This window comes from Phodopus roborovskii, unplaced genomic scaffold (genome assembly GCF_943737965.1).
Source record: "Phodopus roborovskii unplaced genomic scaffold, PHOROB, whole genome shotgun sequence".
Lineage (NCBI taxonomy): Eukaryota > Metazoa > Chordata > Mammalia > Rodentia > Cricetidae > Phodopus > Phodopus roborovskii.
In genome coordinates this window covers 6,130,143-6,148,316 of record NW_026126639.1, presented here as the reverse complement: position 1 = coordinate 6,148,316, position 18,174 = coordinate 6,130,143, and the positions used below count along the sequence as shown (strand labels likewise).

At 46.3% G+C, this 18,174-nt stretch overlaps 1 protein-coding gene across 2 annotated transcripts in view; it reads right to left on the bottom strand.

Annotated features, from left to right (window-relative positions):
• Window positions 1-7,011: 7,011 nt before the first annotated feature.
• Window positions 7,012-18,174, bottom strand: part of Ccdc91 (coiled-coil domain containing 91) — a 141,948-nt gene continuing 130,785 nt past the window's right edge. For both annotated transcript variants that reach the window (XM_051173355.1, XM_051173356.1), the window contains exon 13: window positions 7,012-7,258. In XM_051173355.1, the coding sequence (XP_051029312.1) occupies window positions 7,148-7,258 (111 nt within the window). In that variant the 3' untranslated portion in view covers window positions 7,012-7,147. The remainder of the gene's footprint in view (window positions 7,259-18,174) is intronic.

Below are 18,174 nucleotides of genomic sequence, written 5' to 3'. Positions count from 1 at the left end.
GTGACTACATTGTACATATGGCATTGAATTCTACATGTTATCCCTTTCTGCCTCTCCCTGCTTACCTTTCCCAGAATTCCCCTCATCTCCTAGTTTCGCCTATCTTCCTGTCTCTACTGGCCAAACAATATTTTATTCATCAACCAATAAGAGACACACATGCACAGAAGGGCCTCCTCCATTACCAATTCTTTCTCTTTAAGCCTATAGCTCATGTCAATACTCGACAGTGAACTCGGGGTCACCCTTATTCATCCCTCTCCTTATTGGCACACTGGGATGGGCGGTGGATCCTTGCCTGCCGAGGGCTTCTGGAGCCAAGGCTTCTGTCCTAAATGCAGATTCCAGCTGGCTCTGATATGAGGAGCATCACTGGGCATATTGAGTAGGCAGTTAAATGGAGGGATCAGAATCTGGTCGTTCCACCAGCATGTGGAGAACACTTTTATCATAGCATCGGTTGAGATCACAGTATGGAGAGAATGGGAAGTAGAGGAGGGGGCTGGAGAGATGGCTCAGTGGTTAAGAGCCCTGGCTGTGCAACCAGGAGGAGAGGAGTTGGGTTCCCTTCACTCCTGTAACGAGCCGGGGGAGTGACCTCTTCTAGCTCTGTGTACATGTACACAAGCCCCTACATAGATCTTAAAATACATGAATAAAATGGATGAGTTTACCAGCCCTACACTTGGGGCCAGAGTCCATGCAGCACTGCATTATGGGTAATAAGGGATTTTTGGGCTTCACTGTGGACCATATTTACATACAACGGAGAACACACTTGTGATTGCCAACAGGCATGAAACAAATCTCTGAGAGCAGGTCCTCTTCCTGTGCGGAACTGGCATCAGGGTACACGGTTCACACAGGTATGGCCCTTGAACACAGAGGAAGAATTTCGTTCGTTTACAAGTGACATAATCTTAACTCTTCAATGATGAGTTATTGTTCTGAACTGCTTAGAGTCAGATAGACCATTGCCTGGAAGCTCAGACTTGACATCTACTGAGTACATCTCATTCTCTGTATGTAGCTGGTAGCATATGCTGGATTTAACTAAATATGTAGTGTGTGTCTTTCCTCTGCTTTATGAAAAAAAAAGAGGATAATTTTAGCTTCCTAAATGAGTAAACATAAACCTTGCATAAAATATTACAGTATGTAATGAATTTTGAAGACTAACTCTCTGTGACAGTTCATACTGTCACCTCGACAAGGTCCAAAATCACCTAGAGACACGCCTGGGCTCGCCTGAGAGGGATTATCTAGACTAAGTTGCTGGGGAAAACACTCAGTAACTGGGCATCGCCATCCCATGGGCTGGGGATCCAGACTGATTGAGCTGAGCCCAGCATCCATCTCTCTCTGCTGCTCAACCATGGACACGCTGTGTCCAGCCTCTCAATTCCCCCCCCCCATGACACGCTGGACCCTGGAGCCCTGAATCGAAATAAACATTTCTCTTCCTTCGTTGCTTGCATCAGACGTTTTGTAGGAACAGCAAGACAGACATAATGCACTAATAACTATAAATTTACTAACTTAATAACAAAGTAGTCATCATTTTTGTAGACTTTCAACATTTATACTTTTGGCACTTATGGGTAATAAGCACCAAAGAAACATTACACCAAAAATAGTTCATAAAGTTCCATGCTGTTCCCGTGGCCAGAGTTACTAACATTTTTTAGAAAACAATACCTCAGTGATATGGGCAAACATTTTCAACATTCATCACATACATAGGCTGCCACAAAGAATTTTCTAGAATCTGCCCCCAGTAAGCTGTGTTAAAGTCAGCGATTTGTACATTCTGTGGCTGTGTTATTATTTTTTTTCTAAGTCAGCTTCCAGACTTCCGACAACGGAGTATGTGCCAGCACTGAGTCAAAGTTTCCTACCTTCTGAACGAGCATGCTTCTTGCTCTCTGTGTGTTCCCCATACAAGGCTGGCCTGTAGCACACTTGCGGACCAGAGACGGATTCCGGAAGGCTCACGCCTGGGCTCAGTCTCTGCTAGAAGCAGCAGTTGTAATGCCTTTTGCCCCGACCTGAGCTGATGCCTCCCTTCTCACCCACGCTTGCTATTCCTGAGCTCTGCGATAGCCCACCTCTGATGAGAAGTTCTCACTCACTGCTCCTGGCCTCTGGCTCACACCTCTGAGCCTAGCTTCTCAAAGGCTCTTACAGCCATACCCAAGATTGCTTCCTACAGAAGTTCTCACGTTTCCTCCCCTACTTGTGGTCCTGACAACCTTGTGAATCTGAGCAGCAAATTCCTATCAAGGTAACTTAGTTATAGTTTTCAGGCCCTGGTGACTTGTCCCAGGATTGCGATTGTTGACTATAGGTGTCTCCAGGTTCTTATGGCACATGGTTTAGGAATACGGCGATTTTAGCTACATCCCATCAATTAGTAGTCAGGGTCTATTAGCTGACTCTTAGCTGATCACTCATCCCGAAGGTGGAATGTTTTGGTTATTGGTTTGGTTATTAAGCCACTATACATTGAGGTCACTAGAAGTAGCCGTTGTGAAATGCTTTACTGATGCAACAGAAAGACCAACAGAAGGGACTGGGAGACAGCTCAGCATATAAGAGCACTTGGTGTGCAGGCTGTGTGTGCGTGCGTGCGTGTGTGTGTGTGTGTGTGTGTGTGTGTGCATGTTTGTGGTGGGGACAGGATGGCTGCCAGCCTAGACCCATGTAAATCAAGTATGTCCTCAAATGCACTTACAACTCCAGTGTGTGTGTGTGTGTGTGCGTGCGCGCGTGCGTGCGTGCACGTGTGTGTGTGCGTGTGTGTGAGACGGGCAGGATGGCTGCCAGTCTAGCTCTAGGTCGAGAGCTGGACATGTGACACCCTCCACTGGCTTTTGTGTAATCTGCACACACGTATGTGGACACACACATACCCGATATACACTCTCTCTTCAGGAGGAAGACAGCGTAGGAAGGATATCAACTCTGAACTATAATAACAATTACAATTAACCTCAAGAATTTAATCATCCAGATGATCCACACGAAACTTTCAGTAGTAACGATGGCAGGTAGGCTGCTGGGGATGGAGTCGTATAGACACTGGGAGAAAGCAGACAGAAGTGAGTGACCTGAGAAAAACTTTTCCTCTTGTGCACAAGACCAAAGACTGATGGCCAAATAGGCCTTTGTTAGGGGCCAAGTGTGTGAAATGTGTTCATTTTAAAATGAAATAGTTTTAGTTTGTCTGGCTTTCAGTCTTAGCTGTGAGTGCTCATAAAGAGCTTCACTGACGGACATTGGTGGTACTGTTAAAAGGGCCTGAGATGCTGGTGCTGTTGCTAAGGGGCCTAGGATGCTGTTGCTGTTGCTAAGGGGCCTAGGATGCTGTTGCTGTTGCTAAGGGGCCTAGGATGCTGTTGCTGTTGCTAAGGGGCCTAGGATGCTGGTGTTATTGCTGTTGCTAAGGGGCCCGTGGTGCTGACACTATTGCTAAAGGGGCCTAGGATGCTGTTGCTGTTGCTAAGGGGCCTAGGATTCTGGTGTTATTGCTGTTGCTAAGGGGCCCGTGGTGCTGACACTATTGCTAAAGGGGCCTAGGATGCTGGTGCTGTTGCTAAGCATGCCTGTGATGCTGTTGCTGTTGCTAAAGGGACTGTGGTGCTGGTGCTGGTGCTGGTGCTGGCACTGTTGCTAAGGGGCCTGGGATGCTGGTGCTGTTGCTAAGGGGCCTGGGATGCGGTACTACCGACAAGGAGCCTGTGGTGTTGTTGCTGTTGCTAAGGTAAAGGGCCTGTGACGCCTGCAGTGTATGGACCATGGCTTGTCAATGCTTGGTGCACTACCTCTGTGTCGGCAGCAGCCTTCAGGACATAACAGAGCCTTTACTGGCATAAGAGCTTCGAGCCAGCTCCTCTTCCCTTGGTTTCAAAAATGCCTCCAAGGCTTATACATATGCTTCCTCCCTTGGAATTTATTATATAAAACTTTCTTTTTTTTTTCAGTGAACAGTGCTTTTGTTCTTACTGTTTAAACACAGCGTTTTATAATTTAACCCAGTTTAATTGTAAAACTATATAAAAAAACATTCATAAAAAGATGTAATTACGGCCACCTGACTCTGCAGTATAACCAATCCCAGGGCGACTGCTGAGTCAGCTCCTCGGGCCTGTGAGTCAGCATCAGCCGAGGGCCTGGACTTCTGAGCTGAAAGCAAATCTCTAACAGGAGTGCGGTCTGTGCAGTCTCGATGTCAGACGAGAGACTGGTTCAATTACATATTCAACATTTCTTAAAAAAAAAAAAAATCTGAGTGCCTCCACGAGCGTGTAGACAGACACACGGACACACTGTAGGTGCTGGATGTCCAGGGGTTGTGTGCAGGGCTCTCTGGACAGCCCCCCATTGATGTTTCTTTGGTGCAAGCACGTCACATGGGCTATCGTAAAGGGAGAGTGGACCCATGCACTTCAGGAACTCCTGACTTACATCGTGGAGTCCAAGACTCAGAACACAGGGCAGGAGCGACCTGACCTTGGAAGAGAGCACAACTGCCTGTCAAGGGTACAGCGGGGTGACGTAACAATTAACTCCTCACAAGAGTGCCAGTAAGGGTCAGGTCTTCACCTGCGGGTCCCTCAGTCAAGGAGACAGTAGTAGTTTGCTTGCCTGTGGGAGTTACCCTGTGTTTTGTATGGGTGTATTATCACTCTGCACTGATGGCCGTATCAGCAAGGTTCAATACACAGAGTACCAGCAGTGTTTCCACAGTCTAAAAACTCTGCCACAAATGTGGAAGCCGAGACTTTAGTGGGCTAGGCTGTGTGTCTAAAGGGGCCAACTTAGAATACCAAGTAAGACAAGTCAGGACATGCCCCCGAGGTGCTGCCCATTGGAGGGGGCACCAGCCCACGATGGCCTGAAAAAGCAGAGCCCGGCGTTAAAAGGTCGGAGGTCGAACTCACGTGAGAAACTCAGTCTTCCTTTAATAAACCACATGTCCCCTTCTATCCAGGGCTACTGACACCATGTGAAAATATTTGGCACAGAGTTTACAAAGATGGGGGGGGGGTCTTTTTCACAGTACTGTCACACCTGTAATTTGAAAGTGATTTCATCTCTCAACGAGGCCTCAATGATCTGCTTTCAACTGTTTACTCTTTTATTCACCCGAACTCAAAGGTAGGGAAGACTCAGAAGGTCAGACTGAGGAGTCGAGACTAGGTGGAGTTCATATCTCAAGGATGTCTCAATCCGTTGCAGTGAGAACTGATCATCTAATTCTCCTGGTGCCTGCAACCAGAGATGGTCTGGGCTCTTTGAGAACCAAAACAAAAGTCACAGTGCACTTGATTGGAAATACACCTTAAATGTCACCGAACACTATTAGCTAATTCAGTGTCAGGAATCCCCGCACACACGCTGGATGTCAGACACAGAATTCCAGGCATCATTAAGGACATCCCCACGGAAAAGGCACCATAGCAATGCAGGTGGAGTAGTATAGGGACCCGGCAGGCGTCCCCGGCACTCACAGGCTGACAGATCTGATTCCAAGTTATTTCATAGAAAACAAAGCTGGAGGCTCAGGAAGAGAAAGGAAAGAACATCCTATGGTGATCAGGGGTGATAGCAGACACAGGACTAGACACTTGTGTGATACCATTGCCCTCTCCGGACCTTAGCAACAGTGACTTATGCCCCACAGTAACCTAAGGCTGACCTCCCCATCTCAGTGATGTGTGATGGTATCCTGGCATTTAATTTGGAAAGAGTCAAGTGACCTTATAATACTGGGCCCAGACTTACTGGCTTGTTCTAAATTCAAAACGTCCCTCCCCTTTGACCATGTCGTAATTCAGGCCAGTGGCATGCTTACTCTGAATCATGTTTAATTTTCTATAACTGAGGAGTTATACAATTCTTGGTAAATACAGTCACTATTTAAGGGGAAGTGGTCACGAAATGCAACCATTCATGGTGCGGAAATCTGGAAAAGACACAACATTTGTAAAGAATGGATGGATTGGAGCCTGGCACAGTGGGCCATGCCTTCCCCAACACTTAGGAAGCAGAGGCAGGTGGGTCTCTCTGATTTTAAGAAGCAGGACTTCACAGCAAGACCCTGATTCAAGCTGGAGGTAGGGGAAGAAACAGACAAGAGACATAGATAAGATAACGACCGAGCATCTTTTTTGGAGTTTCTTTATTATACTGAGAAATCCCAGAGAAGTACAATGCCCCTGAAGGCAGAAGCAATTTGGGAAGAGAGACATGACATCTGCACAGGCATGGGCACACCATTGCTAGTTCGGATGGTCAAACTACTCATGACTTCATCCTGGAGCACACTGCTCATGAATTAACATCCCGGTGACGCCATATGTCTAATACCTGATTAAATCCCTACAGATGTCTAGAAATCCAAGCTATGTTCTTTCTAGAGATTAGATTATGAAAAATGATTTACAGAGCCCCTGAAGAGCAGCAAGCAAGACCGCGCCACGCACCGGAGGTTAAATGGGCATCGGCCCAAAGCCTGTCAGCTAGTGTTTATCATTTTTGATAAAGTAATGAACGCACGCAGACTGACCTTTAGAGAAACGGTCAGGTTGGTCACAACAATGGCCATGTTAGTGTTTCTATCCACTCTACTTCTTAGCAACAAATAAATGTGTGGGTACACAGTGGTACCTACCGTCCCACAAATCACAATGAGGCAGTCAAAAGGTAATCCTTTACCAAATGGTGTCGCCAGGCCACCTGAAGCTGTATTGTTTACCCCATGAACTGTGGATAACATACCGCTTTTTCATGACTTTGGGTCATATATATATTCTTCCATTGCTACTTGTAATAAAATAACAGAGAATAAGTTAGATCTGCTGATGGTTTTTCTAGACGCTGCTGCTTTGGCTCATACCTGACCTGGAAACCAACCCTCCAAGCTTAAACAGAAAACAAAAGCATCTTTCTAAGTCATGGCATCTATCAGAAGTCTAGTGACTGACTGCCACAATAGTTAGGGCAAGGTCGCCTGTCATGCTCCCTTTATTCAATACCACAAGGCTCCATGGCCCTTAGAACACTCAGCTGCTTCCAGGCACAGGAGAGGAACAGCTTCAGAGTAGGCAGGCTTAATGACAGGGACAGGTTGGTCAGTGCGTCTCTATTCAATGTCAACGGGCTCTGTAGCTATGAGGGCACTCAGCTGCTTCTGGGCACAGGACAGGAACAGCTCCAGGCTGGTCAGGCTCCGTTGGCGGGTGACTTGATCAAGCTGTTGATTGTTTAGAAAGAGGAGGAGGAGAGAGAGAGAGAGAGAGAGAGAGACTTCAGTTGGGAGAAAACCAATATGATGCCAGGGAGACCGAGCAGGAGGGGCTTTCTGTATGAGAGGACTTGAGGCCCGGTGGGACTTCCAATCCTCTGCCTGGGCAGTCACAGTCGCTGGCCTGTTACCCAGGCTGTGAGAGTGACTCTATACTCCCACAGCTGACGATGGCCTGCAGTTACTGGAGAAGCCGAATGTAGACTATCAGAATGATCTGATAAAACACGAAAACAAACATGTTGGTTCTTAAAGAGTAGGACCAAACACCCTCAAAGATCCTATCAACACCACAGATGCCCATGATGGAAAGGAAATCAATTATATCACGCATGCTTGGATCCAGGAATAAAGGTAAATGAGCTGATAACTTCGATTTACTCATCGTGGGATGGAGAGGACTGTGATAATAATAAAAAAAAAATGGGGGGAGGGGTGGAGACACAGCTCATCAGTTAGGGTCTAGAGCAAGTACTGTTTTTGTAGAGGTAGAGTTTGGTCCCCAGTACCCACACAGAGAGGCAGATAACTGGCTGTAACCCCAGCTCCAGGGGACTGGATGCCCTCACTGGACTCCGAGAGCACCCACACGGCACATGCCTGTACCACAGGGACACAAACACACACATAAATAAAAATAAAATCAATCTTTAAGGTCACTTCTCCTGTTAAGATATTTTTTAAAGTTAGGACTATTTTAGCAGATCAGTAGTAAACTAATACAGTGATCAAAACCCCCGGTTCAGCAAAGACAGTTATCTATCCCCGTGAGAACTTTCTGGACCATGAAGATAATGTTGCTAATGGTGCAGAAGGAAATATGCTAGCAGCGAGTAGCCAGTGCCCACAGCTTAGACAATGGGAGCCTTCAAGAGAGTGCTGTGGGGTTCTATTTTATAATATAAACCTGTCGTAGCATGTTTTTAATAAGCACCCCTAAATCCAAGTGGGAGTTCTCTGTTAAACCGCACTTAATAATCCACTGAAATTCAGGATGACGAAAAACTGGAAGACGAAACTTTCAAAGTATATCCAAGGGTCAGCTGAAAAAGAATGCCATTTAGCAAAGGAGCTGTGCAGGAGAATGGGCGGGCGACTCTAGGCACCTGAGGTTTTCGTGCATGTACGGCACAGTTCCGGCTCACCTTTTCTCTCAACATTTTCCTTCCTAGAAAAACAAACAAGACAGACATTCCTCCTACTCACAGGGTCATAGGAGAACCCTTGAAGTTTTAGTTCCAGGACAGCAGAGGCATGTTTTGCCTTGCAAACAACTGTATCCCCAGCTTTGAGAAATAAGGCTGGAGATGTCGTCAAGTTTCCTGAGGATGACTGAACTGATCTGTGCAAAAAAGGGCCAAAGCATCTACCGGGAAACCAGCTGATGTCGTCTAAATCCCAAGAGCAACAGGAGGTCCAAACTTCATCCAGAAATTGGGATGCTAAAAAGAGATTTTAATATCTACAGGGCATGTGCATGTACACGTACACACACACACACACACACACACACACACACACACACACACACACACACACATACAGAGTGTTTACTTGTCTTTGAAGCAATAAGAAAATTTAAAATCCAAGTGTACACCATTCAGATCAGAAGCAAAACTATCCTGTACGGATTCAGTATGTGGAATTTCTATGGCATATAAGCTGACTACTCGGGTAGTAACAGGTGGAAATTGCTTCCCAGAGTGACCGGCAGGCAAAGGCTGGAGAGATGCATCTGGGAGAAGACAGATGACAAGGACCATCGCCAAAGATGCCTGCAAAGAGGGCCTGGCTCTGACATCTTCATGCCTCAGTCTGTTGTAAATTGATCTAGCAGCCTTAGACAGCTAGCTCAGGTGGGGTCCACACCCTGCAAGTCCTCTTTGTCATTGTAGCTTTTCTTCCTGTGTCCCATGGGGACCTCTGTGTCACAGTGGCTTCTCATCCTAAGTCCTATGCAGCTTTATGTAGAAATGCATTCTTTTTTTTTTTTTTTTTTTACAAAGGACTTGCTGCTGAGTTTTGGAAATGCAAAATTTCAAATGATCCTGTTAACATTTCTATTACTTTTGGTGTTAGCACACACATTCATAGGTGGTTTCCTTTTGGCATTTTTTTTCAAACGTAATTTGTTGATCCTCCTGTGACCTTTCACCCTCAGAAGCTCCCATGTTCATAGCACAACTGTCCCTGTTAGTGGTCACTGTTCTGGTTTTATGGCCCGCCCGCCCAACCCCAGTCCCAAAGACACACACATTTGAACATTAGCTCTTAGGATGAGTACATGACAGAGAGCATGTGGCACTTCCCTTCCTCAGTCTGGGCTGCTCTGCTTCATATAATAATTTCCAGACGAATCCACTTATTCTGCGTATCTCACTTTCCTTAGTGGCTAAATAAAATTCCACTGTGGATACATACACACTACATTTTTTTCCTTATCCATCTGACAACAGGTACGCAGGTTGGCTCTGCTTTCCTCGCTGCTATGAACGGAGCGGAAATAAACAGGGATGCACAAACATCTCAGTGGGGGATACAGAGGCCTTAGGATGTGTGTGTCTGGGTGAGACGTAGCTAGGCCGTACAGTAGTTATTGTAGAGGTTTTTCTGTGAAAACCCCACCAATCATGTGATGGCCCGTCTGTCTAGAACGAGGTTATAAAAAAGTCAATTAGTTTTAATTTGCATTTCTCTGATGGTTTAGGGCAATGGACACTTTTAAATACTTGCCGGTCGTTTGTGTTGCCTCTATAGAGAGCTAGCTCTGCCCATTTTGCAAGTCCATTACCAATCAGTGGGGGGGTCTTCTGTCGTCTGTTATCATTTCTGATAGTTCCCTTTTTCTGTGTGAGTTTGTAAATCTTACATACTCACACCCGTCGATTCTTGGGGCTATTTCATGTGCCAGAATCACAAGGTTACGCCCGTGTCTAAGACATCATGTGCTTCCTCTATGTTTTCCTTTAGCATTTCAGGATTTAAACTAAAGTATTTGATCCAATCTGAACCGATTTTCGTACATAGTGGGAGATGCGCACCTAACTCCATTCTACAATTTGACATCTATTCTTGTCAATTCTACTTGTTAAATAAGCTGCCCCCATCCTACCCGGCGCGTTCTGACGTTTGTAGGCTGTTATAGCTGTGTGGGTTTTGTTTCTTGATCCTGTGTTCCGTTACTCCATGGGTCATGCTGCCGTTGTCATCGGGACGCTGTATTACCGTCTGACGCCGTGTACTATAAGATACCTGGCGGTGTTCTTTCTGTTCAGTCGTCTTCTTACTATTCATTATATTTTATGTTTCCATGCAAATTTTAAGATTTTTTCCCCCCTAGTTTTGTAAAGAATGCTATTGGGGTTTTGAGAGAGGGTTCACCAAATACATGCATTACTTTTGGAAATATGCTATTTTATGATATTAATTCTTTCAATCCAGGAGCATGGAAGGTGTTTCCATGGTCTAGTATCTTCAAATTCTTTTTTCAACTTCTTATACTTTTTATTATAGAGGTTTTTCCACCTTCTTGGTTAGGTTTATTCCTGGGTACTTTATAAAATGTTCCTTTTAAATATTATCACTTAGTCTTTGGGTATAATGGACATTGAGAAAGGTTTGTTTCTATTGCTCAAAACAAACAAACATACATACAAACAAAAAAAAACCCATCATGACCAAAAGCAACTTGGGGAGGAAAGGGTTTATTTCATTTCACACTTCCAGGCGACAGTCCATCACCAGGAAAGTCAGAGCAGGAACTTAAGTCAGGAACCTCGAGGCAGAAACTGAAGCAGAAGCCACAGAGGAGCCTTGCCTTGCTCACGGTTCTGCTCCTCATGGTTCACCCAGTGTTTGTTCTCACACCATCCGGTATCACCTGCCCAGGACACTGCACCTGGTGGACTGGGCCCTCCCACAACCATTAAGCAAGAAAATGTCACAAAGCTTTGCTTTGCCTACAGGCCAATCTGACGTGGGCATTTTCTCAACCGCGAGAGTCCCCTTTCCCAAATGCCTCTTGCTTGTGCCAAGTTGACTAAAATCTAGACAGGATAAGAAATCTCTCAATGCCTATAGTACAGGCAATTATTTCCCTGGCTTTTTAAACTTTATAATCCATGTATGCATAAAGCAACTTTTGAAAAATATCTTATAATCTTATTTCTTCTGAAACAGTTCCTTTAGACCATAAACAATCAAATTGTGATTACAAGGAGAAGAGTGGTTGCTAGCTCCTGGGATTACACAGTTACGGTGAGACTGAACTGCTCAGTCTGACTTCCCCACATCATAGTATGGAAAATGGCTGCTGAATTAAGAGTCCAGGTTTGCATTACTCATAGTCCCCTGCAGACAGACAGACAAAGCCAAACACACATACACCTTCTTAAAAGGACATCTAAACATATCAGAGTTTGGCTGCTGTATGTCAAGGTGAGTCTTCTGTCTCTGCTTTTGATGAGACAGTTCCTTCAGGTGTGCCTTGCAAAGGAACCTGCTCCAAGGCCAGAGACTACGGAAAAGCTCTGCAAGACGACACAATAACCCATCCTCACTTAAGATCATGACAAACTTCCAGATGCCACACTCATACACACACACTCACTCTTTCTCTCTCTCTCACACACACAGGTGCACATTCACGCATGCATGCACACATGCACACACGGCCATAAGATCTTGGACTTCTTTGTGGCCCTTGTTTCTCCTCACTGGAGTTGAAAACCATCACGCTTTGTCTGTAACGTGTCTGGTTGCATTGACAGAGGCTCCCTGGAAACTACATCATGTGGGCAAGCTCGCTGTAAATTAAAGGGTTTCCTCTTCCTTCTTTCTATAAGTAAGTCGGACGTGAGAGTCCACACTGCACATAAAGCTAAAGGTCAGACGTAGAGCCCCTCTCTGGGAACATATCTGTGACATTACCATACACCATGTTGATAGAGACTCTGAATCGACCAGGGAAGTGAGTGCCACATAAAATGCATGTTTAGAATAAGCCAGACTCTGACTGAGTCAACAGTCTGGGCAGTGGTTTGACCTGAGCCAGTGCCAGCTGCCTTCATCCTGCATGCCTGTCAGAGTGTGGGTCTGGACTCTTCATCAGAGCAGTCACAGCCCGCACCTACGCTCTCCCATGACACCCAGCTCAGCATCTCCCAACGCAACCCGGATGTCACCACAGAAGGAGGCCGTGTTCGAGATGGACTGCAGATGCTCACTGGGGGCAAATGCATGGCAGGTAGGCCGGTACAGAGAGTCTACACTGCGCTGGCCACAACTGAAGGGCTACTGTTTTGTTTTTAAGATGTCTTGGGGGTAGAAACTGCTCTGCTCTGAAACAGCCTAAGTCAAGTTCTTCACATCTGAGCACTCTACCCTTTTACCTCAGAGTACCATAGGGCCCACGGGGAATACGAGCACGAATCTACATACGTGCTCACACATCAGCACATCGTCTTGTTCAACTCCACAGGCTTGGTGGCAGTACTCGGCCAGGAAAGAGTGCCCTGCAGTAGACATGGAGTTGGCAGGTAGTACTCCTGGTGTCAAGGACACAGCTCCTGACGACAGGCTCAGGGGACCTAAGGGGGAAGCCTGGTTCCAACAGTTCTAGTTATGCCAATGGCACAATTCCAACACATCCAGAAAGTAAGGCCATGGATTTAAAATTTACAAGAAGGAAAGCTGACTACTGCTACCCAGAGGGTCTCTGGCTCAACAATCTGGATGCTACCACTTGGGAGTGTTTGAGAACTGGCCTTGGATGTCTTGATCACATTGATTCCCAGAGTGTCTGAGCAGCTAGACATGGCTTTCCTGAGTGTCTGAGGAGCTGGGCCGAGCTTCCCAGGGTTTCTGCCTTGCGGGCCTGCCCCTAAGTCATGTTTTTATCCTCCTGGAAACTGTGTGAATGGGACAATTGAGGCTTAGAAAGGTTATGACTTGCCCAAGTGGAAGAGCTGGGACTTAACACCCAGGTGCATGTGACACCCAAGCCTCCAACCTCAACACGGCAGGGCCTTCTCAGATAAGAGCTTCAGTTATGGCTGGGGGCCTTGGCACAGGGTCTATTTTGCTATAAATACACAGGGGTTCTTTACGGTTGCGTTACCCAAGTGCAAAAGCCTGTCAAGGTGCCAAAATACCTGGCAGACTCGGCTATTAAACAATGCAATCATCTTCCCTCCGCAGGAGACTCCGTAAGTTTAAGAAATAAACACACAAAGCGGTCCCTGAAAACACACAAGGAGCATTTAGAGAACACTCAGCTCAGTAAACGCGGCACCAAAGAAACACTGCTTTAAAACGTCTGGAAATGTCAGCGGCTACACAGAGAAACAGTGTGAGACTCCCTCCTGCCCCGGCTCCTGACGGAACAAAGGCTTCTAATTCAGCCTGCATCATGTGGTGCTGAAGCACACACAGTCATGTTAAGCCTGCGTGACCCGTTACTACATTTCTGCATCCGTCTCCACCGTCAGTCAAGAGGCTGGGCAGACGGGGCACATACTTGGTTAGGGATTCTAATTACTTAGTGTCCCAAACCGAACCCATGCAATCGGATCAAAGCGCCAGTGAACTGAATGGGATTTGCTGGGAGTAGACCACCTCCAATCCCCCGGAACTCTCTTCATCTCCAGGGATTTTATAGTGTGTACACAGTCATGAAAAGCACATCACTGTCAACTCTATACCAAACGCCAGGTACATCTAAAACAGCCTCGTGCTCCCAAAGCGGAAGAAAGGAAGAAGTCTCTTCCCCTTTGTCCCTCTCAGAGCTGCTGCTGCTGCTGCTTCCCAGCCCGACCCCGGGAATGGAGGAGACTGTAACCCCCTCCGTTCAGTACGCATAAAGGTTTACTTTCACTCCACGCTAGATTTGAATGATACTGAAAAAGAGGGAATAAAAAACAGGGCCAGCACCTGCTCCGGCAGGGTTGACGGCAAAGCTTGCTAAGCCTTGGTGGAAGGCTTCAACGTTCTTCATCATCAGGATTTAAGGGACATTCTAGGACCGATGCACACACCTCTTGGGGCACCCTTTGTTACAGTTTGCTGTCTATTGCTGAGATAAACACCACGGAGCTAAGGGGTTATTTTCAGCTGACGGTTGTAGCCCCTCATGAACGGACGTCAGGGCAGGAGCCTGGAGGTGGGAGCTGAAGCTGAGGCCACGGAGGAGCTCTGCTTACCGGCTTGCCCCTCATGGCCCATTGCTCAGCCTGCTACCTCAGATAATCCAGAACCACTTGTCCTGGGGCGGCACCCCCAGAGTGGGCTGGGTCTTCCCACGTCAATCGTTAATGAAGAGAATGCTCCACAGACTTGCCTACAGGAAATCTAAATGGAGGGCCTTTCTCAGCTGAGACTCCTCCTCCCAGATAACTCTAGCTTGTGCCAAGTTGACAAAAACCAAGCAGGATCAGATGGTTTCTAGGGTTAGCAGAAGGAAAGGGAAAGCGATTGGAGCTCAAGAATGGTCCTTACAGGAGATGCCTGCTCTCCCCTACTTCTGTTCTTGTGTTTTTACTCACCCTGCCTTCAAGAATGTACTTGCTGGAGCCCGAACTGGCACTCTGTAGCATGAATGATACTGTCAGATGTTACAGCCAGAATGAGGACATAGACAGAACACAGAACAGAGGAGCATCAAGTCCCAGGAGCCCTGACCAGACAGAGTGCCTAGATAGACCCACTGATCCAAGTTCTCAGGCCTTGCTAGGCTTCTGCGCTCCTCTGGGCTGTAAATTCCGAGATGTCCTTACACTGCCGCCGCTTCCAGTCTGTGCTGTGGGAAATTCTGATGTTATACGACAAAGAAGCCCACTTTTATTCATGTGTCTGTTGGAGTGCACACAAATGTGTGTGTGTGTGTGTATGTGTGTGTGTGTGAGTGTGTGTGTGAGAGAGAGAGAGAGAGAGAAGCTGCCCACTAGGTCCTAAAAAGCATGTTATGCTCCTTACATGTAGGTCCCTTGAAGCTGGAGTTAAGGGCACATATGAGCCACTTGATGTGGGTGCTGGGATCCAAACATCAGTCTTCCTGGCTGAGCAGCAGACTTTCATAGAATCTGAGCCATTTCATCAACCTTGAAAATTCAGCTTCTAGGTCATGAACAAGAGCGTGGGAATAGGCTTGACATATTAAATGGGTAAGACCGGAGGTTTGCTGAGCTAGAAATTTTAATTTGCGGGTTTAAGAAGCAATCATTGATAACTGAAGAGTCAGTGAAGGGAGCTGGGTGTGGTGTCACACGCTTGTAATATCAGGACTTGACAGGCCGAGGGACCAAGAGCAGCAAGGCCAGCCTGGACCAGACAGCGAGTTTCAGGAGAGCCTGAGCTAGGAGAGACGAAGAAAGCAACGGTGCTTCTTTGTCTTCTAACGGATGCTGGACATTACAAAGCAGGCGTGGCAGTCTGCAGGTTAGAATTTATGAATCTACGGTGAGCCCGGCACAGAAGCCTCATACATGGCCTTTCATCACATTACAGTCATTTTCTTTCTTGTCAACTAAGTAAGTCTCACCTACTTGTAGGGTTCTTATGCATCCCCAACAAAAGCTATAAAGACCATTTCCCACCCCACCCAAAAAAACACAAAGAAAACCAGCCCCTTCCCCATTACAGATTTCTCAGATAAGAGTTCCCACTATTTATTTTTTTTAAATATTTTATAGGTGAAAAGGATAGAAGCTGGAAAAACCACTTAAACTTTGTACATAACCAGGCTCTCCCTATACTCCAGTACACTGGTCCTTGGAGAGAAGATGAATAAGGGGTAGGAATACTCCTCCTGAAAAATGATGTGTATACAGCCTCTGTGAAATGAGTGAGAAGCCAGGCCCCTTGCCTCAAGTCACCACTGTCTGTGGGTACGAGTTTACTCTCTAAGGACCCACGTGATTACGGGGACAGAGCAAAGTCAGGGCAACTCTTTTCTTTCGTGCTTCAATGTAAGCACACGGCATTATGCGCGGGGGGGGGGGGGATGGAAAGGCGAGCTATCTAAAGGGCATGTGGCAAGTCAGCTGCAGACCACTGCCTGACAGAAATTCCATGACACGACTTCTCTCAAAGACTGTTCCTTTTACTGTGCCGGTGTCGCTGTGATTGGATGCAAACTGAAGATGGCTCTGGCAATACACTTCCGGGTCTTTCTGACTGAAAAGCATAATTTAAAATCTTTGGAAAAGGCCACTACACAGAAAAGAGCCATATATGCATTAAATCTGCTCAACATAAACACGGCAAGATGCCCGTCTAGTCTTAACGGTCTCTGAGAGGCTGGAGAGCCTATTTACTCCTTTATGAAGAAGATTTAGCATAAGAGGCTCTAACAAGTTCCCAACTCATGACTTCTTATTTCTTCAAAGAAAATATAGAAGTTTGTTTGCAGAGAGTGCACTTAAGAATACAAACTTTATAAATACGTAGTAATGTTTGGGTAGGAGAAGGGATTTAGAGAAAAGTAAAGTCAGCATTTAGTGTTGCCCAGTTGGGTTGGGTATAAAAAGAAATGGTGTAAAGAAGGGACGATGTCTGAGGGGGAAGACCACCATTTGGCCTAACTGTTGACCCAGTTGCTCAGGCACTTTCCTCGATGTAGGATTAAAGGGTCAGGGTGGTCAACTTCGGCAACTCATAGTTTAGTCTCAAAGGTACCAATGTGGCGCTCATTCTCCCAGGGGTCCTGACCTGAAGCCAAGAGGCATTTGGGGCTTGCTCAGGGGAAGGGCGTGGCTCCCAAGAGTGTTGGGAACAGTTTCTGCATCTATGTTTAGAGGAAATGAAATCACAAGTACCCAGTCACAGATGGGCTACATCCCAGGAGCCGTGGGCAGCTGGCTAGCATTGCTGAGTTTTGAGACCAACTTCCTATCACCGCCTCACAATCATTTACTTCAAAGGGCTTCCTGAACTAAAAATGCCTGTGACCCGCCACAGCTGTGGGTTTAAACCACTTCGCCAAAGCCTGTATGGACTCAGCTCCCAGCTTCATGAACTGTTTTCAGTGGAAGGTGAGCACCGACTAGACCACACCTTTTGTTCACTTTCCTATTTGGAAACAGGGGAGATGGAAACCCGGAAAAGCCCCCTCCTGAGACTGTGGTGGTGCACATTTGTAATCCCAGCACCTGGCGGGGGGGGGGTAGGGGGGTGTTAGTGTGAGTCTGAGGCCAGCCCAGGCTACAAAGTGAAACATTGTCTCAAAAATCACAGCAAAACATGACAGAGTCCTCAGTCTGGACACATGGAGCAGAAGTGGTTAGTTATTTTGCTTAAAGAAACTCATTTAGTTCTGTAACATGAATGAGTAACATAGCAAAGACTGCTCCACTCCCCAAATACACGATTGTATGAAGAACCCTGGAAAGATGGTTCAACAATTCCTGCTGCCCTTCTGGAGGACTAGAGTTCATTTCCCATCACCCGCATGATGGCTTACAATCTCTTCCAACTCCAGTTCGAAGAGGATTTAAGGCTCCCTTTTTTGTCTCTGTAAGTACACAATTACACACACACACACACACACACACATGGTACACACAAAATCAATATTTTTAAAGTATATGAAAACATGTATGAACAAAAACAATTGGTCAGAAAAATATCCCCCCAAACACTCCTAAGTGACAAAGACTAGAAAGGACATGAGTTGTCGAGATCAAACAGTAAAGCTACAGGACAGGCCAAGGAAAACACCTCAACCCTAATGACGATGATGATGATGATAACAATGACGACGACGACGATGATGATGATAACAATGATGATAATAATAACAGTATCCCTGGAAGGCAGCATTCTCAAGCCTGCATCTTAGTCCTCTAATTCAGCACCCTTCACAGGCAAGA